This window comes from Coturnix japonica, chromosome 1 (genome assembly GCF_001577835.2).
Source record: "Coturnix japonica isolate 7356 chromosome 1, Coturnix japonica 2.1, whole genome shotgun sequence".
Taxonomy (NCBI): domain Eukaryota; kingdom Metazoa; phylum Chordata; class Aves; order Galliformes; family Phasianidae; genus Coturnix; species Coturnix japonica.
This window is the reverse complement of record NC_029516.1, coordinates 79,418,826-79,440,997: the sequence shown is the minus strand read 5'-3', so window position 1 is coordinate 79,440,997 and position 22,172 is coordinate 79,418,826. Positions and strand designations below refer to the sequence as shown.

General features: G+C 43.0%; 2 protein-coding genes across 2 annotated transcripts; both read right to left on the bottom strand.

Annotated features, from left to right (window-relative positions):
• Positions 1 to 1,808: 1,808 nt before the first annotated feature.
• TAGLN3 (transgelin 3) lies at positions 1,809 to 11,649 on the bottom strand. The gene is made up of 5 exons (XM_015878297.1): positions 11,278 to 11,649; positions 10,655 to 10,836; positions 9,622 to 9,796; positions 4,942 to 5,044; positions 1,809 to 2,359 (listed from the first exon to the last, which is right to left on the bottom strand). The coding sequence occupies exons 2-5, from the start codon at positions 10,832 to 10,834 to the stop codon at positions 2,218 to 2,220; spliced, it is 600 nt and encodes a 199-aa protein (XP_015733783.1). The 5' UTR covers positions 10,835 to 10,836; positions 11,278 to 11,649; the 3' UTR covers positions 1,809 to 2,217.
• Positions 11,650 to 15,855: 4,206 nt separating this feature from the next.
• Positions 15,856 to 21,810, bottom strand: ABHD10 (abhydrolase domain containing 10, depalmitoylase). Its single transcript, XM_015878286.2, has 5 exons — positions 21,654 to 21,810; positions 20,652 to 20,835; positions 20,365 to 20,476; positions 19,120 to 19,257; positions 15,856 to 18,673 (listed from the first exon to the last, which is right to left on the bottom strand). Exons 1-5 carry the CDS (start codon positions 21,784 to 21,786, stop codon positions 18,332 to 18,334), a joined length of 909 nt encoding a protein of 302 aa, XP_015733772.1. The 5' UTR covers positions 21,787 to 21,810; the 3' UTR covers positions 15,856 to 18,331.
• Positions 21,811 to 22,172: the final 362 nt, after the last annotated feature.

Sequence of the window (22,172 nt, the reverse complement as noted above, 5' to 3'; positions counted from 1 at the left end):
CTAGTCCAAGCGTCAACCCATCCCCACCATGCCCACTAACCCATGCTGCTCAATGCCAAATCAACCCTTTTCTCAAACACCTCCAGAGGTGGTGACCCCCTAAGCAGTCTGTTCCAATGCCTCATCACTCCTTCCAAGAAGAAATTTTTCCTAATCTCCAAAATAAATCTCCCCTGGTGCAACTTAAGACGAATTCTTTTGGGCCATTCAGGTGATGAATGAGGGTTCCATGAGCCTGAGAAGGCTTTCCAAGGATGACATTCCAGCTATGGCTTTCCAGTGCTGTTGCCACATTATGTGTACACCACAGGACACAGATTTTCTTTCCTGGAGCACAAGCTGTTGCTGCCTATACAAGGCATGTTAAACATACCATGTTTGTGTTGCACAAGCATACAGTGTTTTCTGCAACCTCAGTGAGGCCGTTAGAATGCTAAACCTAATGAAAGTGCATTTAATGAGGGAACAAGGGTTTGGGGAAAGAACATTTCACAGAAGCGGGGTCTTTCTTACATTGAGACTTACCTTTCTGCAACAACTGCCGATGCAAGTGGAGAATAGAGCACAGGGATCAGAGAAATCATCCAGATTCCTGTGCATGGAGAGACCCAGGTCACCAGCTCAGGGCTGTCTTCTGCAGGCTGTTTACCTTCAGGGATGGTGTAGGGCAGGCTAAGAACCTCTCTTGCCTACATGGCAGGTTCTTCCAGCTCCTCTCACCTGTCTTATACCAATGCATGCTGTTTTGTCCACTATAACTGTAACTTCCTAGTCTTTTAGGGGAATGTGGCTGCTTTTCATAGTTCTGTACTCCAAGATGAGGTTGCCTTATCAGAAGGAGGTAAAGGATTTACTTATTTGCTATTCTATTTGTAATATGCCCAGTGTGATGTATAAAACCAAGTTAGATTATATGACATGTAAGGTGGAACAAAACAAAGACGGTAACAGATATTCAAAATGTTACTTATAAGGAAAAACTCACCAATACGACCACCTTCACTGGGAAATGCTGAGGCAACCTCCACCAAGAAGCAGTCTCCAAGAGATGCTGCCTTAGTGGTGGTCAGCCCTTAAATGAGGTCTAGAGGAGGTGGAGTCAAGCTCCACCCCTTCCGGGAGCACGGCTAAATTACTCTCACCTGTGCTCCCACAGCTGACCCAACACTTGCCTCAGCTGATTAATCAGAGGTTCAGGCTGTGATTACCAGTTTCCCATACAATGCTGTAAATTACACCAAGCTAAACTTCTACCATGGCTACAGGTTAAGCACTTGCCCCAAGTACACCATTTCAGACAGACGCCTACTCTGAGCTGTTTCACCTCAGTAATAGGAAGACAGCCCTAAGCAGGTAGCAAATACCAAAGTGCTTGACAAGAGCATAGTCCAGGATGCCCTGGTATGTTGAAGAGGAGCTACAAATGTGGGTGGGACCTTTTTAGCAGCAGTTGCCATAGATTAGCTCAGCCTTAAGCTCAGGTGGTGACCTTTACATCATTTCTTGTTATGCTTCACACTTGATCAAGCTTCACCGAAGTGTGAATTAAGTGAGTAGGTACTATTCCCACGCTCCTGACAGGTAGGCTGGAGCTTAATCTGGGATGGGAGAATCACCCTCCTGGTTTGATTATCCTATTTCCCTTCCTACTTGCTTAGAGGAAAGAAATGATTGGCTCCATCTGCTCTGGCTGGGATGGAGTTAGAGGCAATGAAGGCCGAGCCATCAAAACATGTCACTCCTCAGCATTGTACCATGCTGTAAGAGGTCCATATTGCTTTTAATTCCTTCAAAAAATGAGGCTAAGATGTGTTTTAATGTCTTTATTCTTAGATCAAACAATGTCATCACTGAATCAAGAACGAGGTTACTGGTTGAGATACAAGAGAAGTGTGAGACAAATATGGAAGAGAACACTTGGCAAATAAATTAATACAGAATAATTGTCTTTGCATAGTTCAGAAGTGAAAAGTAGGAGGCAGCGGTGCGCACGTGCTGTGAACTGACACACAACACCACGAAAACCCAAGTTCCTAGATGAACTCTTGTAGCTGCAAATAAAACAAACCAAACCAAAAATACCCCACACCTCAGAGCACTAACTATTAAAACCAGGCAGAAAGAGAACTAATGAGCTTGTTTTTTTTTCTTTATTCCTGTTGTTGCTGTTGAACAGACCATGCTGCAGGAGTGCTTTCTCTACAGACAGAGGTGCTTTTAGATAATTTGCCTTGGCATCCCATAGCCCGTCATACCCGACTGTGAGGCTCCTTTGTTGCTGCCCATCTGAAGGCCTATTACGTTCTGTCCCTGACGAAGCTGCTCTTCTGAAAATCCTCGTCGATTCTGCTGTGCTTTCCTGTACAGATGCATAAAAATAACAAACCAGCATAGATACACAGTCATTCTGCATATGTCCAGGTGATTGGGAAAAGCAATCAGAAATTGGCTCATGTTAACAGCTCCTCCCCTTGTACTGCAGTATTTCATTTGCACCATCCCACTTGGTGGACAATACTGGCTGGGCTAATTGCTTTCCTGCTGTTAGAAGAAGTGCTCTCTTCAAACCCACACCGCTTAAGTCTTTTGCTGTACTGCCTACTCAAAACCTTCAGGATCATAGCTTCCCCAGCAACTATGATAGGTAAAATATTTATGTAGTGCTGTGTGAACCACTTGTGATAGAGTTAGTGTTTTGTCCTATAGCTCTTAGAAGCTGGGGTCTATGGGATCTGATCACTGAGATACTTATCCGTGCTGTAGTACAAATTGATATCTGTCTAGAGCAATAGTATACATTCAACTCACTGGGGTAAATGTGAACGCAATGTACCCAGAGAAACAAAGGGACAGCAAAGTGGCTTCCTCATTTTCAAAAGTGTGGATGATGGTTGCCTGCAGGACAGAACAATTGCCCTGCTGCCATTTCCAGCTCTCTTTCCTTTAAAGCAATAGACTTTGGCCTTTGCACCTGTGTCTTAACTGTATGACAGTCCTTTATCTTCTGCCAAAACATGTTGACCACTTTTGCTTGGCATTAGCAGTCTCAAAAGCCATCTAGATCTGGACTCTTTTCCATGAAAATAGCACTGGGGGGAAAAATGAAGCACAAAAGTTTGTGCTTGATTAATACGATAGTCTTACAGGTAACAGCAGGTACTTGTGATTTGTTTTTAGGCTGGTGGAAATGGGCTTAACCAAGGCTGTAGAAAAGGAGGTGAGAGCATCTCACACTGCTGCAAGTTGTGTTTAACCTGTTTGCTGTCACCCAGCAGCATTCTCTCTGCCACCTGTGCAGACAAAGCCAGCATGCAGACGTGTTAACTTTTCATGCCAACTTTGCACCAGAGCCAGAGGCTGCCAACTCACAGATAACAAACAGCAGTGGATCTACGAACCTCACCAGAGCACACCGGGAAATAGCAGCCAGGCCCAATATAAGTGGGCATGCAAGCCACAGGCAATGGAAAGTTAAACAGCTTTGCCCAAATGTGGGGGTGTATTGATCACTGCTGATTCCTGCATGGGTACTCTCGTTCCATTTAATCTTGAAATGTTTCAGTTTAACTTAAGGTGATTAAGAATTGGACTGAGTGCCCTAACTCATGACTAATGCTGGGTGGTGGGGAGGGGGCTCGATCTGCCTGAAGGGATGGTTAAGCTACTCGGAAAGCAGCTCCCAATCTGCCATATGTTATTTCCTTATAGAAATAACAACAGTTTTCCCGAAGGCAGCAGCTATAAAACAGTGTTTCAGGGACTGCAGTAGATGCAGGTTGGCTGACAGTGCAGCCCAGACAGTCAGGGAAGGAGGGAGATGATCTTCAATTATGCCAATGAAAACTATCCCATCCACAATTAAGAGCAGAGATGAAAATTAATGTTTCCTTGCAGGACTTTGTTATAGTTACATAAAACAAATAAGCTTGTCTGGGTCACGGTGAATTCACATCTGGTTTAAATTAAAGCATGTAACTGGATTTGAGTTTTAAAGCCGGTAATATTCAATAAATAAAAAATCTCTTTGTGGACTGTATAAAGTCAATTTAAATGAATGTCATGTGAAGGAGGTATAGGAGCTGACACTTGCTCACCTGAACTTTGTCTCCTTTAGCCTCTGTTAAACCAGCTCAAACAAACAAATTTAGCTTTGTTTTTGCTGATCCTCAACTAATCATCAGAAAATTCAGGGAAACAAATGACCAGCATGCCTCGGCTGTTTCAGCATATGAAATACCCTTGGATAGGGGATTGTCATTTCAACACTATGTCTGTGGGGCAAGAGGGTTAAATGTAGGATCCTTTTCTTTCTGCTCTTCTTCTCAGCCTCCTTAAAAGAAGTGGGGCTTTATAACAAATAAACACCTTTTTGAAGACAGAGAATTCTTTGCAGATAAGTGGTACTCCACACGAGAAGGAATGGCTAAGAAAGAAATCCAGTAGTATCCCCACATGCACATACAGATGTCCCACACCAAGACAGCTCAGTATAGAGGGGTGCCTGCCAGGTGGAACTCAGAGCTGCAGCCATGGGTAAGGTACACTTAGTACTGGTACCAATAGTGCTTTCCCAGCTCCAGGGCAGGAGAGATATGAGGTGAGCTGAAGAGGACTACTTGAGATAAGACAGCAGCATGGAAGGACTGCATCCCCCCCACAGGGCTCCTCACAGCAGCCTCAGTTTAACTTCAGGCTGATGTAGTTAAGCAGAGGCCAAATGATGCTGGTGAGCTGGGAACTAGTGAAGGGCAGAAAGTCCTGCTGCCTGGTTGGGTATTTGATCCCCTTGTCTAGACTCTGAAGAGGAAATCTCTCCACTACAAGGAGATTTTGTAAAGATTCTTCCTTTCCTTCCCCAGTAAATTTCTTCAAAGGCCAAGAATAGACAGTAATACCAGCTTCCCATGAATGACAGCTCTTGGAAACTGCTCTGGGTGTTACCTGTGAAACCAGGATGGATCTCCTTTGTAGCATCCATCATCCTTGGTGACTGCCAAACTGCCTAGAGCCATTAAGGTTCTCTGCACCGCTGCCATGTCCTTCCCTGGAAAGGCAAACAGCAAAACCAGTTTAAGAAATCCTTGCATAACAAACAGCTTGGCACACTGAACAACACTTTCATCCAATGCATTAACTGCTTCCCTTGGCTACTCTGAAAAAGTACATTAGAAGCACAATAAATGCTATTTTAGAGTTGCTCAAATTGAAATGCTGCCATGCAAAAGATTATTAAAAAGATTATCAAAGGAATGGTGTTAAAGCAAAATTTAACTGTTTGGGAATTTTCAAGTTTCAAAGCTATTTTTAATGCCTTCCCTCCTGCTATTTTAAGCCCTTCTAGATAATCCACCCCATTTTGTGCTAAGAAGAGAACACTTTGGCATAAAAAGAATGACACTGTGCTCTGTAAAACATGGCTGAAGGAGAACAATGTGACAACTGTGCTGTACCTCTGCTGCTTCTCCTGCAAACTGATCCCATCATGTAACCACCGGCAGTTGCAGACAGTCCTCATGCTGACAGAGATTCATAGCAGTCCTGGAAAGGACCCGTGCAGATAACCTGCACCAGCCTTTCCTACATTACCCATCAAATCACTTTTCAAATCCTTCCTACTGGTTTCCCTTTATCGGCTGTCAAAAGTTGATGCTCTTCAGTTGCTGTCATCCAGTCCTGACTTACATTATTCTTCCACAGCCTCTCTCCTTACCTTATCACACTTGATTCCTCATTTCAGAATGCCAGTGCTCATCTCCCCTTTAGTCAAGTAAAATTTCCATGCCTGGTCTTCACTTGTTAACATTCTTCCATAAACAACACTGAGAGAAAAAGCTTCTCAGGGGATAATTTCCTACCTATATTGAGAGGTGATGGTCTTGTCTATTACTTGCATAGCTGCATGCTTTCCACCTGCTTGAGAATTCACCAAGTTTCCAAGATGGCACCTTGAATTATAAGTCTCATTTCCAAAAGATGTTGCTATTCCTGCTGTCAGTGTTTGGTTTTATTTAAAAAAATAGTACCTTCTCCTCTGGTCTCTCCTTCCAAAATGAAGGTAACAAGTAAATCTTCCTTTTGTATCAACATCTTTCATTTATTTCTCCACTTAATTAAAAACAAAGCAACTCAAACACAAGGACATTTTAAAAACTCTCTAGCAAGAACTCAGCTTCACTAGGAGCTGCCATATACCTTTCCAATGGTGTTAAGTGATTAAGTTTTCGGACATTTTGTTTCATATACCTTTTTTTTTTTTCCTTCTGAAATGAAAATGGAAATAGGTGTTCAAGGCAAGGCTGGATAGGGCTCTGGGTGATCTGATCTAGCCATTGGCACCCTTGCCCACAGCGGGGGGCCATCCTATGATATGGAAATCTTTCCTTCTGTTCCAGTTCTTCATTTTTCCTGAAATCACCTTTCTAGTTAAAGGGACTAATTTTGAGCGTGAGTCCTTCATATGGAGAAAAAAGTTACTCACAAAGTCATGTGATGCTCAAGACATGACTAAGATAGCAGACTCCAGAAATGCCTCCCGTGGAACAGTGTTAATGAGAAACACTGTAGACCAGCAGGAGTGCACAGGAAAGGAAGTATTGCCCTGCTTACATGCAGATGAAGCTCGAGGCTCTGGTTCACATAGACCTCACTGCATAAAGCACTGGCTGAGGTGAAGGAGACACCCTAAAGCTGAAAATGACTAGTGGCTTCCAGCTGTGAGTGTCACATAGCCCATTACAGCTTACAGGAATCTTCTCTGCAGGGGACCATTGGTACAGAAAACAAATCATCAGCCATCCAGGATCCTCCTGTGCCTGTGTTTGTTAACCAGACTGAGTCAGATGGCTCCTGCTTGAGGGAGGGCAGCTGAGGGTTGGCCTCTCGCACAGGCACGTACACAGGGAGCAGCATGGGGAGGGACGCTTGGAGCTCCAAGCAGTAGCAGACATACCATATGCCTTAACAGATGCCACAAATAACGTCCTTGGGATGCCCATTGTGGTAAGGGATGGGGGTGAGGAGAGACCCGGAGAAAGGATTTAAAAGTGAATGAGCTGAATAACGACAGCAAGAGCATACACACAGATAGAAAAAGAAAAAGAAAAAAAAGAAAAAGAAAGAAAGAAAGAAAGAAAAGACACAAAAAAGAGCAAAAGGGTAGCAAAATATCCCACTGGGCCCAGGGCAACCATCTGGCAGCCTCCCCCACACTCTGTGCTCAGCTCAGCTTCCCTTCTCAGTGGTGAGGGAAGAGGCTGCAGGGCAACTGTGAGTGAGGCCCAGAGCTCCTGCACACACACTGGCCACTGTGAGTCAGGGAATACCCCTGATCTGCTTCATCTTGTGGCATCTTGTCCTGTGCAATAGGACCTGTAGAGATTCTTGGCATGGCCCATTAGAGGAGGGGGGCCTCAGTCACCTCTCTCCCTTTCTCTCTGGGGATGTGCAGCCGGAAGGCCTTCTTCTCCAGGGCCAGAGGGGAAGGGCTCAGACCCACAGAAGGAGAACTGCTCTGAATTATATTCCCGAGACACTTCTTTGTGCAGGCTGGGCTATAACCAGAGTTACATCTGCCTCTTATCTCTCTGGAAACATAGCAGGGATCTATCTGTGAAACAGCAAACATGCTGTCTTGGGCATGGACTAAGAAAGGTTGCTCAGCCTCTCCCTTCATTTAAGAAGGACCAAAGGAGAGGTGATGCTGTTGAGAAATGCACCAGATGGACTGAGTGAGTTTGAAACAGCCAACTGCAGGTTGTGTACTAAAACATTTTCATTAATCATTACTAAGAATCTCAAAGCAAAGAAAAAGCTCTCGGAAAATAATCAGTGAAAGAGAAACCGTTTTATCAACCACACGTTAATTTCCTTTCCATGTAAACATACCTTGATGCTTGCTGTCTGTCTAAACACATTGTGGCTGGAAGTATTTTCTGAAGTGTAGGAGTTATGTAATTATGAATCAGAGGGAAAGATACTGTCCTTTCTTTCTAGCCAGTGCATCAAAGTTCTGATGGTTTGGGCTCAAAACAATACTGATGCTGGAGGTCAGAGCTATGGTTAGGCACAAGAAGCTCTCATGTAATCGCTCCTGTACGTGCTGTTTCACCTCAGCACTCTAATGAGCAGTATGAGGGATGGAAAGAGAATGTGGAAGTGAGGAGACAAAGATCAGTTTTGGGAAGTCCTAAAACAACAGCAGAAAAAAGTCCTGTACATCTCTCCCCTGCGCTGCAAGTTGTGTTTTGACTTTCTGTCATCTGGAAGTTACCAGCTTTTCCTCTTACGTCTGCTGAGGAATGGAGATGAGTGAAAGAAAGAAAGAAAGTGAAAAGATTGCCACCAAGGAAAGGAAGGTGCTCTTCCTTTAAAAGCAAGTCCTTTTCATCATAAGGATCGGCATCCTGTTCTTTCATTTGCATTATGCAAAACTATTACAAAATGCAGAAGCCTCCAATCAGAAGCACCTGAAATGAGCTAATATCATCCCTTCTAGAACAGATGGAGCTTATGACCTGGAAGAAACAACCCAGCTCTTGCATCCAAAGGTGAGATATGCCCAGTAAACCCAGTACCTGAGAGCCTAGTAATACAGTCTGTCAACACATCCTCCTATTCTAACCTATCTGCAAAGAGCTCCTTCATGTTTTAAGCCTCAGGCTGTCCTTGAGAGAAGTGATCTCTTCCACGTATCCCAACAGCCTGTGAAAACAGATGTGTTTTCACTCCACCTGTATTCCTACACAAAAGATACTGATTGGCTTTCTCAATATATTGCTCTCCTTCCACCTTTTCATTCTTACAACAGATTTTTGACCCATCCAGTTCTCTGCATACCTGCCTTTTGCTACCCTGGCACTGTCTTTGCTTTGAGTCCCTGCATTTTGTCCTGAGAGATGCAGGATACACACTGCATTTCACAAGAGCACCATGAAGGGTGCATCACCACAGAGGTGGCAAGAACAGCCATGCAAACTAAAATGACTCAGCTCTTTGGCAGCTGCAACACACAGTGTCCACTTCATGCCTGGGATGGAGAGTATTCACCTCCAGTTGAATATACAGGGCACTCAGATTTTTGCTGTTGCCATAGTGACTTTTCTTGGCAAGACTGTATTGTTGCAGAGAGATGCTCAGCTAACACATTAGCAGCGAGCTCTGCTCTCTCTAGTCATAAAGGAGCCCTCATCTGCTCTATAGAGGCATGTATGCTCCTGGGAATGCGCTTTATGGCTCTAATTTAAGCTTTGCTTATAATTTGAAAACTGTAATAAAAGCTCGTCATCACAAAATAAGGGTTTCCCCTATTTGCTCATAGAAGCTATTTACTTGCAAATAATTAGCATAGAGAGCAGTTGTTTTATTATGTCTGTGGATTTCTGTCAAAATGATGGGCTTTTGGATAACACACGAGCTTGGAGAAGCTCCATTATGCCCTCAGGGTAATATAAATCCCTCAGAGGAGATAATGCACCACCAGAAGAACATGGTAATGAGATAAGGCAAACAGAAACAAAAGATAATTACATTAGAGAATATGCCTTGAACAAAATGCACTATTACAACACATCAAAGTAGAGTAAAATGAAGACTGCAAGCTGACTTCCAGTTTATTATTTTTACCTTCCCATAAATCCACTGTCTGGAAAATATCTGTTGTTCTTACTCCGTAGATTTCAGCAGCTTTTAAGAACTGAGAAATTTGTTCCATCTGCTTGAAAGCCATTTTTGATTCAGAGATCTTTGCAATGGGTTCATTTCCCTTTGGATGTAAACTGTTTATTAACTTGCATAACAGCTGGGAGAGAAACACAGAAACAAAATGAGAAAGCAGTCACCAAACTAGAAGGCAATTTCTGCACATGAAACGATGCTGTAAAATACTTTCAATACAGACAGTTTCTGTCAGGGACATAATACCTTCTATCAGGAACAAATAAGAGATTGATAATAGTCAAAGCATGTTAGAAAGGTATTAGAGCTTTCATTAACCAATGGCAATAGCCTGACTGAATAAATCCTCATCTGCTAGAAGCAACAAAGCAATCACTGGTAGGTTATGTAACAACCGACAGAGAAGAAACCACATGCTCGAGCCAAAAAAATAAGCAACGTCAATTGAAATATTGTTGAAGTCACTTTGGCAGAGAGTCAATGATTAGCGTATTCCTACAGCCCTCTGCAAACAGCAGCATCTGCCTGTTGTTCAATAAAAAGGGTACAACGTTATAGCCACAGAAAGATTCGCAAGAAGAAAGCAGCTATTCAGCACCTGTCCTCCTTTTTTCTTTTCCTGTAAACACTGATTATTTCTTAGAGAGAAAATTATACATCTAATTTTAAAAGCAGATCTCATTTAACTGCATGAGGAAAGGCACCGAAGGAATGAGTCATACCCATATATATAATGCGCATGACTCATAAGAATCATAAGCACAGTACTAATTCCAGTGCTCCAGCAGAATAATTATTTTCTGAGATTAGGATTCACAGGCAAAAGGAAATCAGTCAGATGCTAGGTCACCTCTTTCTGCACTGCCCATGAGCTCTGACCAGTCATGCCAGATGGAGACAGAAAACAAGGACATGTACTAATAAATACTAAGTCACTGCATGCATAAAGATACCCAAGTATAGAGTTAAACACATAGCTCACCGTTCCATCCATCAGCCAGGTCTGGAAATGCTGCCTTCCAGGAGGAGGGGGTTCGATCTGTTCCTCACACTGCACGATAATCCAGTTCGCCAGCCTAGACTCTAATTCCGGGTCATATTTCTGTTCAATCTTTTCCTGAACTTCTCGGCTTAAGCCATAGCTTGGTCCTCTGTTAGCCATCTCTGGAACCAAAGCACAACTTGGTTAGTGGGGAAGGTCTTGGTGCGCAGCTGTCAGGTAGACACCGGAAAATTAGAGAATAAAGGAGAGAGCAGCTTGCTCTATACATTAGGCAGCTGAGCAGATGTTCATCAACACTGAAAGTCACTGTATGGCACTGCTTATAGCTGTTCTGCAGAGCAGGGGAGGGATCAGCAGGGGAATATCATTTTCCAAAAGCATACATCAGCCACAACATTTCTTGCTTTTAAAAGAAAAAGAAGAAGGAAAAACAGAAATACTCTCCCCTAGCCCAACAACAAAAACAGAAGGTGAAAATGAAGATTTAAAACAGAATAGGTTTCAGAGAGCGGCTTCTGCTGTGATTACAGAGAATATAATAGAGTTCTCAGGTCAATGTTACAAGCTGCCTGCAAATCCAGAAGCGCTTTAAAATTGCCTACCTAATGCTTGCCAGGAAGAAGAAGGTTATACATGGGAGAGCTCCGGGAATCCTTTTGAGACGCAGTCAGGTTCTTCTTCAGCAGAGATGCAGGGATGGATATCCAGATCAGCAAGCAGAAAAGCGTCAATGGNAGGCTGCCACAATGCCCTGCTGCCGCTGCAGCATCGTGGTTTGAAGAACAGTGTATTGATTTGATTTTCCTCACATGTGAGGAGGGTCAGAGCAGGGGCGTTGCTAAGAGCCATTAAAGAGGCCTGCCTCCTCCGTTTCAGCAGGGGGATCTGTTTATCTCACTCATCTGCAGACTGCTCTCAGGCATGTTTTCTCAGCCCTGTGCTGCTCATCCCACAGATTCAGCTTTACTCCACCTAGTCTGCATCACCCCAAACTACAGCAAGCATCCCAGCTCCCGATAGTTAGCAATGCAAACAGAGGGGTTGTTTCATCATATGCCCCGTTCCACAAAGGTAACACAAATTACCACACATCTCATTTATTTTTAACTGTGAAGCAAAAGAAAACCCTTTTTTCTCCCTGTTCTGAGGCATGATGCTAGCAGGCTTACAGCATGAAAAAGAATTTCTCCTTCAGCCTGCCCAAGTGGTCAAAAAAGTTTCAGTTTGGGGAAAATAAGACAGAGAGCCAAGGAAGAGAATGCAGGCAGCAGAGTGTTACCATCACCCTATCAGTGCAATACGTTAGGCTACCAGATATCATCCCAAGAAAATAACTTGAGCCACTAATAACAAGGGGGAATCACTGGATATTAACCATACTGTAAAGCACGGAGACTGTGCTTTCTGTGGGTGTGAGTCAGCATACCTCCAGCAATAGCAAAGGAGTCACGGCCATGTACGGAGGTTTAATGTTGATTGTACCACTGCAGTGGTGGGAGGAAATGGGAAGACAGGAAAGAGAAGAGACTCTTCATCAGATGTCATTTGCACAGGTCTATTCTTTGTTAAACAACGTCATTTCACTCCAGTCTGAGTTGCATCAGCCCTGCTACAAAACAGCTCCCATTTGGCAAATGAATTGCGATCAGCTGGATCTGAAAGGAGGCTGATAAACCCAAGATGGATTCACAGTCAGCATTACCAGCAAAACTCTTTCTTCTACAGCCTTGAAAAGGAAAGGGGTACAGCTGCTTGTATATCTGTCTCATCATGGTCTCCTCTTCCATTATTTCCTTATTTTAAGACCACAAATTCTCAGATTTATATTGCTCAGTGGTGCTCCTGGGCATAAAAGAACTCAAGAGATGAAAAATTTAATAGATGACCTGATTTACTGTTGTCTTCCACGGGCATTTCATTTAGTGCTTTCTCTTCTGTGCACTGGTAGTTTTAAAACCCCAGGAAATATTGGATTACATAACTCAGAGCCTGCTACGTGACAAGGCCATTACTTGAACACTTTCCATTCCAGAGAACACGCTGTTGGATGCAAAGCAAATGTGCAAGACTAAGAGTGCAAACCAAGCCTAAAGACTGGAGTAGGAGCAAAATGCAGCTGCAACAGTAAAATGCAGCACAAGGCAGTTAAGGACCTTACACTCAGTCCCACAAAAAATAAGAAACTACGTTTTGTATTATCAGATCTTTTTGTATTCTTCTGTTTAAAATAGAGCTCCCATGACTGCTTATCTGTTTCTGGTCACATCAGGGTGTTGCATGCTTAGTAGCAATGGGATTTCACTAAAGCCATGATTCTTTGCACAAGCCTCTGACCTTCTTTCTGACTAGGGGGCAGCAGCAGGTAATTGAACCCTCCTGAGCTGCAGAGCAAAGGTCTCTCCCTTCACAGATGTTGGCTCTGCAACATGTTCTCGAGGGAATATTCCATGCCAAGGAAGATGAAAAGCCATCCTGTCCTTACAGATCAATTTTTAATAAGGCTCCGAAACCCAGGAAAGCTGCAGAAGATTGGAAAAACACCAGACTCATACCAATGTTTTCAAAGCACAAGTAATCGAATTGTAAGCCTGCTATTGTGTCATCGAGCCAGAGAAAAACAACGGAATGAGTTTGGCTTGAAAAGAGATAGTGATGATACAACTTACTAAGAGCTCTGCAATTCAGCATCAGTGACTGCACACTATTGATCAGGGAGCTAAACTGATTCTGCAGCAACACGACACGGTAAAGAAATGAAAGCTAACTGTAATGACTGTAATTGAGAAATTAATTATCAGGTGTATTTATATCGAGTTGTACATAGGGAGTAAGAAGGATTACCTGTTTAGCTCACCAAAACCAGAGGAAAAGAGCAGGCACATGTGGTTTCAAAGCAAAGGAGAACTCAGGTTTCTTCTCTTGGACAAATGCATACAACAGACTGATGGTCAGAATCATGACATGGAAGAAAGCATCAGACTTTCAGCAGCAAAGGCATTACCATTAGAACATCCCACTTACAGTTTCAAATAGATTTTGTCTCATTTATTTTTCCTTGGTAACCCAAGATTGAAACTTACAACTAAAACAGGATTCTATTTAATGAATGGAGATGGAGCTTGAAGACTTGTAATGCTTGTAAACCCCGCGGTTCATCTTATGCTTCAAATAAAACAGATAATCACAATATTCCAAGTTTCAAAATCTTCGTAAATCTGTGAATGGCTGCCAGCAATGGTAAAGCCAACACTACTTTCCTCACTGCCCGTGTTTAGATTCATAGCTTTCAATGCCTTCTAACTGGAACACAAAGAGAAAAGCACACCTTGCTCTCCCACAAAGCAACCCTTGACCTTTGTTAGATTTGCTCTTTGTCAATTCATTCCATAGAAAGAGTCTGGTTGTTTCAGCCATCCCCAACTGCTGTCTGTTGAAATTACGATGGATCAGCTCCCATCAGATAAAGCAATTAGAATTAAAATTTAAAAAAAAATCCCTCAAATACACATTCTCTCCTTACTATTAGTGATTTCACTTTGCTGTTAGGGACTTCAAGAATTAGCATCTAAGGAGGAGAACACCCTGGAATGTGTTCTGCCCTGCAAACCGTGCTCAGAACAGAAGCAATGCAAAGGATCCTCCTAAGGCCCAACCCGCCCCAAGACAGCCCATGTCCCCCAAGGACTGCTTTCCCAGGCAGAAGGCCTGGGTGACCCTTTAGCATCCCTTTAGCCCTCAGGCGTGCTGCTCCCAGCATACCTTTGCCCAGAGGCAGCACCTGCTCCCAGCCAACAGGCAGCACTGACCTTCTCACATTGCCACGTGGGAGGCAAGCAGACCGCTTGGTGCAGGCCAGAAAGCCCAAGAAGAATACAACCTCTGAAGCGTCAGTCTAAAACCAATTTAAATCTGTATTTTTGTTTCAGATATAAACGCAGAGCCAGCCAGAGCTCCTTGCCAAGCAAAAAGCAAGGCACTGCAGCACGCTGGGAACGTGCCTTTTCCTCACAAGCAGATCACAAGTCACAGTTGCCAACCATACAGAAGATAACCACTTCTCTTTAATAAGGGAGAAGCACTGGACCGTGTAACACAGAAATACAAGGCTTGAAAGAGAAATACAAGGACAAGTCTACAACAAGGCTGCAATAGGTCCTGTAATTTAGATTTATGCCTAACATGTCCAAGGCTCTAACTAACATTTTTTTTATGTTCTGAAGGACAGTCAGCTGAATATGAGCCAGTGTGCCCAGGTGGCCAAGAAGGCCAATGGCATCCTGGCTTGTATCAGGAATGGTGTGGTGAGCAGGACAAGGGAAGTCATCCTGCCCCTGTACTTGGCATTGGTGAGGCCTCACCTCGAGTACTGTGTTCAGTTTTGGGCACCTCAGTAAAGAAAGGACACTGAGGTGCTGGAGCAGGTCCACAGAAAGGCAACAAGGCTTGTGAAGGGCTTGGAGTATAAGCCCTATGAGGAGAGACTGAAGGAACTGGGGCTGTTTAGTCTGGGGAAAAGGAAGCTGAGGGGAGACATTATTGCTCTCTTCCAGTATCTGAAAGGTGCTTACAGCAAGAGTGGGGTTGGTCTTTTCTCACCGGTGACAGGATGAGAGGAAATGGCCTTAAGTTCTGCAAGGGTAAGTTCAGGTTGGATATCAGGAAAAACTTCTTTACAGGAAGGGTTGTTAAGCACTGGAAGAGGCTCCCCAGGGAGGTGGTTGAGTCAGCACCTCTGAATGTGTTTAAAATCTATTTGGATGCAGTGCTCAGGGACATGATTTAGCAGAGGGTTGTTAGAGTTAGGGTAGTACAGTTAGGTTGCAGTTGGACTTGGTGATCTCTAAGGTCTTTTCCAACCCTGGGCAATTCTGTGATTCTATAAATACATACCAAAGAGAGATGAGATGCTGCAGCAACAAAGTCAACTGGATGAACTGACCTACAAAGCCATAAAGCTTTAACATAATTGTTTACTTTCTTTTTTTTTAATAAATCTTTAGTGGAAGGCAGAGCTCTTTCTAACAGCACAACTGAGTAACATTTAACAATCAGCTTCACATCTTAGTATTCCCCAAGGCAGTTTTCCTTCCGCTCTTGCACTCGTTCAGAAAATGCTTTAGCCATCTATGGCAGTACAACCAGAGCACTAAAAACATGAGAGCAGCTGTGAACATCACTAGTTGAAAGTTCCTCTATAGCATATTTTTATTTGATATGAAAAGCAGCGTACCATAAATCTCTTTGTTCCATCCGAGAATGTCCAAAGGAAAGCATGTAGTCAAAATTAACATAAGAAAGAAACAGCAGGAGGCAGTTCCTCTCAGGCCTGTCCATCTAGGATGTTTTTGTACTCAGTGTTTGTGCAAGAGAAAATAAACTGTCTACACTGGACCTATATGGTACACTTCATACCATGGAACTCAAGCAAGAAGGAAAAAAAAGGCTGCTGCATGTACTACAAAGTCAAACAACAGAAGGCACAGAACAAGTGGAATACAAGACAAGATAAGAAGTTACATTAGCACAGCTCAATAAACAGAGGCTAAGAGCACTTGCCTGATAGGAAACGAGTTTAATACGCTTTATAGACTTTTTCAGTACATAATGGTCTATTACGGAGCTTAATCACACACTCACGCAAACGAATCTACCACTTCCCTCCCTTCAGAAAACAGAATAATCTGTGTTTCACACCATTTGAGTAGCTCCACAGATTTTCCTGCAGCAAACTGGAAACTAAAGCATCTTTAAGGAGCAGGGACAACTGAAGTCAGGTGGTTAATACTTCTGTTTCTTTTGGTGACATCTATCACTTGCTTCTTTGGTATTATATGGTAATCAAGCTTCTGCGACTTGCTATAAAGGCTTTTTGTTACTTAGTCATGAAACTTGATTCCTTGGTGGGAGTTAATGATCTGTATGTTAAGCTTTACATAGAAGAAAAACACTCCACGTGCTTATTCAACGAATACTGCTTGATCAAAATCAACAAGAGAAGATGCTGTTTGTGTCCAGAGCTTCCACGTACTGTGGCAGCTGTATCACTCCCAACGTCTGTACAACACACAGTGATGGAAGAGCCCAGAGCCACTTTCAGACCTGCCAAAAGTAAAGGATAAGCTAACAGCTTAACCTACAGGTACTAGCAAAAATAATTATTTTTTACTTATTATACTTACTTTTAAACATGACTAACACTGAAAACAATTCACTACCCAGACATCTACTGGCAAAGATGAAGGAGATGCCACATGCAGTAATTCTGGGGACAAATACAGGGTAGAAAATAAAATGACAACACTCTAACATACAAATATTGCATTACTTAAGATTGTCAAGACTTCCTGAGAGGTCAAGAGCTGGCCATGTGTAGGATGTAAATCTCTGGTTTCAGGAGTGCTACAGCATTTGGAAAGCTATGCCATAATGTTGTTTTCCTTCAGACTTTCTGTTATTGCAATTAGCAGCAGAGCTTTGACAACATCAGCATGGCAACAGAGAACGCGTTGGAGCTTATTGGTTATCATCTATCCCTTCTTCCTGGCATCTGAACATATGCTGGCAGTGATCAAAATGCTGGCAGTTTCCAGCAGGAACACAAGGATAAATGCTGTGCCTGCAATGAGAACAGAACTACGGTGGTAAATTTAGAGGAAAAAACATCTGTCTACAAAAAGTCTGCCTCTTTATATGCACAGGAATACATACCGAATTAATAAAGTGGTAAGGGAGCACAGAGAGAGGCACTAGTGTTCACTGATTCTCAACAGTACAACCAGTCTTTGCATTTACACTGTACATAATAAATTGGGGCTGTAACTGTAAAGTAAATGCTATCACTAACCGCCATTTAGCAAGGAGAAAAGTACAGAAAACAGGCAAATCAACCAAACAACTAGCACAAAAATACCCCTATCATTACCCTTTGGTAATGCTGACATTAAGGCAACTGATGCTGCAGTTTCGTATCCTCAACATTTATGCTCACCCACCTTCTCTCACCGAAAGGCTGTTATAAGAGAACAGTGGATAGACAAAAACACACAAAGCACTCACAAAACAGCCCCTTTCACACCTGTTTTCCTCTGTCTTGCTCAAAGGTACCGCAACAACTACTACAGTTGAACTGAATGTTTATAGGCGTAAGCCTCAATTCAAAACCAACCAACCAACCCAAAAAACCCTAAAACACACCCATCATAACTGCTAATTTTAGGCCTTAATTGACATTAACTATTCCTGAATGCCTGCTCTGCACCTTAAGAACGCTGCCATCAGTTATGAGGAAGCTGTTTACTTCATATTGTTCACTACTTCTAACATAAGTAACTTCAGTTGTACTGTACAAGGTCAGCAGTAACAAAACTGAATGAGCATTTCAGTACAAAAGGGTAGGAGGCTCATGGGGAAAAAAAAGAAGATATTTAAGAGGTAAAGCATCCAGCAGCAGCACTTCCTTATATTTTGGTCTATCTGTACAAACGCAGCATTAAAAAAATACCTTTATTTATGAAACAGAGGTAAGGAAACAGCAGACTGAGCTTTGTTCCTACTGTGATAGTCACACTGCTAGAATAATCTCATTAAGAACAGGATTTCTGCTTCTGATGGAAAAGAGTCAGGTATAGGCTTCATCTATTTATGCTGCTCTGCAGATTACGTTAGCGTTGCCAACTTGTCAATTAAATCATCGACAGTGTTCACAAGAAGCTTTGTGTCTTCCTTCTCACTCATTCGATGTTGGCCAGCTTTGCGGAGAATAACATCCACATCTTTGCTCAGAACACGATCAGCGACTTGCATAGAGATCTGCCAAGGGACATCACCATCCTTCATGCCATGGATAAGACGGATGGGACATGTTATAGGGATAGGGCTATTTAGCAGACAGTGATTTTCTGCTTCTCTAATGAAGTCATAGGTCACGGAGTAATATCCTTCCTCGTTATGCTTCATTGGAAACTTCCATTCGCCTTTATCTTCTATTTCTTTTTGCGCCTATAAAAAGTGCAAAGTATACAAGACAGAAGTTACAGTGGGTTTTTTTTAGAATGTTTCAATTTATTCCTGCTCTAAATACACTCAATCTTTGCCGCTATTCAACTTATATACAGTAAGCTGAATAGGATTCAACCCAATTTTAATGCAAATATAAGATATTTTAACACTGAAATCTAACAGACTGTTGAACTACAGGGATCTGACTTCACAGCCTATCTGCCACAGTAAAATAAACACACTGTAGGTTCACACTAGCATCACAGTAGAAGCACAGTATTTTGCAGATACCTTAATAATCATAATTTTCTGCTTACCTCCACCACAAACACAGAAAGAAATATCGGAAATCTTGAAGGGAAAGTACAGCTTGAACAAAAGAACTTTTTTCAAGCGTTTACCTTGCCAAATGTTTTGCTTGCACAACAGACAACCATCAGCTTTACCTCAATGGAAAGCCTCCTAAAGGCTGTTACGAGATGGTCTGCTGCTACAGCTACTCCAACTAGAGCAGCTACTTTATCTGGGCGTGCTATCGCAGCATGGAGCATCAGCCATCCTCCCAAGCTGGAGCCCACCAGAATCTTAAAAGAGAAGAAAACAGATGTTACTTTATAGGAAACAGCTTTTATTTTCTATTTACAAAGCGTCGGCTTTCATCTCATTTAAGTACTTAAACCTTGGACATAATCCTGCTGTCCTTACCCAGGCAGAACTGTTGTCACCTCCAGTGGAAATTTTGCCTGAGTAAGCACTGCAGAATCTGGAATGTTATTACTCTTTTTGTTTGACACGGATGGCTATTGATCTCTGAGACTGAAACACTGCAAACAAAATGAGAGTTGAAACAATTCAGTATTGCTTCCATACTTTTCTTAAAGGCCCATCAAAAGGCTCTGTGCAGCGGCAGGTCAACAAAAGCAACTGAGAATATAAAATGTTTTTCAAATACAATACTAGGCTTTTCCGGGATGCAGACTGACTTTCTCACAGTCATTTCAAAAGTAAATGAAGAAGCCAATCACTGTTTTGGCTCGTTTTTGTTAAGCTATTTTATTATATAGAGCATCTTAACTTCCAACGTTCCTGCAAATCCTTCAATTAATGGATCAGCAGTGGGACAAAGCCTCACTCTTCCAAGAGGAGAACTGCAAAGCACTGAACAGCTCCTTATAATCAGCATCATCATAGAATCATCATAGAATCACAAGGTTGGAAAGGACCTATAAGATCATCTAGTCCAACTGACCTCCCTTCACCATACCTACAGAAAACCCTTAAACCATATCTCCTAGCTCCTTATCCAGACACTTCTTGAACACTGCCAGGGATGGCAACTCCACCACCTCCCAGGCAGGAGGCTTGTCCCTTACTAGGTGGAACCTCCTCCACAAGCCTTTCCCAAACCTCTTGGGACCGGGTCAGGGCTCATGTAACTCAGTGCCAGTGACAGCTCTGCTCTACTGAAGCATCTCCTGCCAACCCACACCTTCACAAAGTTGTGATAAACCTGTTTGCAAAAGAAGCCCTACAAATAATGTCATTTCAAACAGGCCTGCTTGACAGCTAGAAGGTGCAAGCCGTTAAACAGAAGCTATTCTAGACAGGATCTACTGCAGTGTATTTTTGATTACACAATATTCCACCTTCAGGAAAAAAAACATGTTTTATATTTAAGGATGAAATACAACCTGTGGTCCATCTGTAAGTTCATCCAGTACAGAAAGAACATCTTTCCTCCACTTCCCAATTGTACACTCCTCAAAGTTCCCCTGTGAACTTCCACATCCTGTATAATCAAATCTGAAAAACCAATCATCAAAAGTTGTGGTACTACCTACAACAACACAGAAAATAAAACTCAGCAGTATTGCTGAACACAAATTAAACAGAGCTTGTGTACAGAACAGCATGCACTACAAATCAAACACCCAACTCAACATATGATACCTATTTCATATTCTCAAGAACAATGTACCTGACGAAGGCATGACCTTGACAGCTGCAGAAATCTTCAAGGGCAATTGCTTTCTGACCATTCATATTTGACTGGAAGCCTGGAAGGAAAATAACCCCTGGATTCCTGCCTTTCAGCTTACGGTAGGCTAGATTTGGTCGATCAGGTCGAGTAAGAAAGCTGACTGACGACTTCCACCTGCAAACTAATAAAGAGAGGTATGAAGTACCACCACTAAGACAGCTCTGGCAGAAATAATAGCATTTTATAAAATGAGAATTCAGGAAATATATGTATGTTATGTGAAATTACAGTACTTAGGCTCAGGAGAAAAGAAAAACAGAAGTGTCTTCTACATTCTTCAATACTGTAATGTAATGATTTGAAGGTGCTTAGCAGTAACATCAGTCACATGCTGACTACTGTCAGTAACACTGAAAATTAGGGTGATAAGCTCTGAGTCAAGATCCTCAGCACTGTTTCATCTTAACAGCACTTAGACACAAAACACAGGAGGTTAAAAAATCAAGCTGTGTTTTCTGTAAATACAAAAAAAAAAAAAAAAAAAAAGTATTAAATACAAATCATATGGAGAAAGAGTTGACTGTTGTGGAAATATACATTTCTCATGCATCTCCTAAAGAGGCAAAGATCTGCTGAACTCAGCAGCCAGCTGTACCTCTACTGTGGATGAAGATAAGTGGTTTGTAGAGAGGCGTTACAAGGAATTAATCCACTCTATTATCCCTCTCAGCAAGATAACGTGTTAAACTGAAAGCTTGGACAAGACTTCTGATAAGACTCTAACCCTCTTAATCTTTAAGATTAGAGGATTGTACGTCGCACACTCCGCTCTCAGGTAACACCCCCCGCCCCTTTTACCCCTGGCAGCTTTCCAGCCGCTCTACCCCAGCGGCAGCAGTGCCCAAAGAGTGAGACCCCGCACCAACACACCCGCCCCCTCCTCCTCGCGTTTCCTCAGGCAGCGGAGCGGCTCCATTCCCACCCGGGGCCCCTCCTTACCCGGGAGCCCCAGGGCCGCACTGAGCAGCGGCAACCCCAAAAGCGGGACTGAGGTGCAGCCACTGCACCGCCGCAGCCCCAAAGACGCCGCCATGTCCGCCTCCACACGCATGCGCCTCCGCATGCGCTCCATGGGCTGCTGTGGTGAGCGGGTGCTGTACGTACCTCAGGGCTGCCCATCGAGACCTCTCATCTGTGAGGGAGCAAACAGCTCCTGTCTGTTTAGTTTTGCCCTCAAACTCAGCGTACGCCCCAGTCCTGCATCCAGACACCATCTCTACATCAAACCTTTCCCTTACAGATAAAGCACTTAATGCTGTAGAAAGGGGTGTGATTCAAACGGCTTCAGGAGCATCACTGGTTCTGTTGGATTCCAGAATATCAAACGAAAGCATGGGAACCAAACTAAAGAAAAGCGTTCTTTAGTTCTTTAGTTCCCAGTCTGTGCAGGACTCTCTGCAGGCAGCAGGGACAGCAGCACCCGGCTACAGGTGCATCAGTTGGTAGTTGATAGACTGA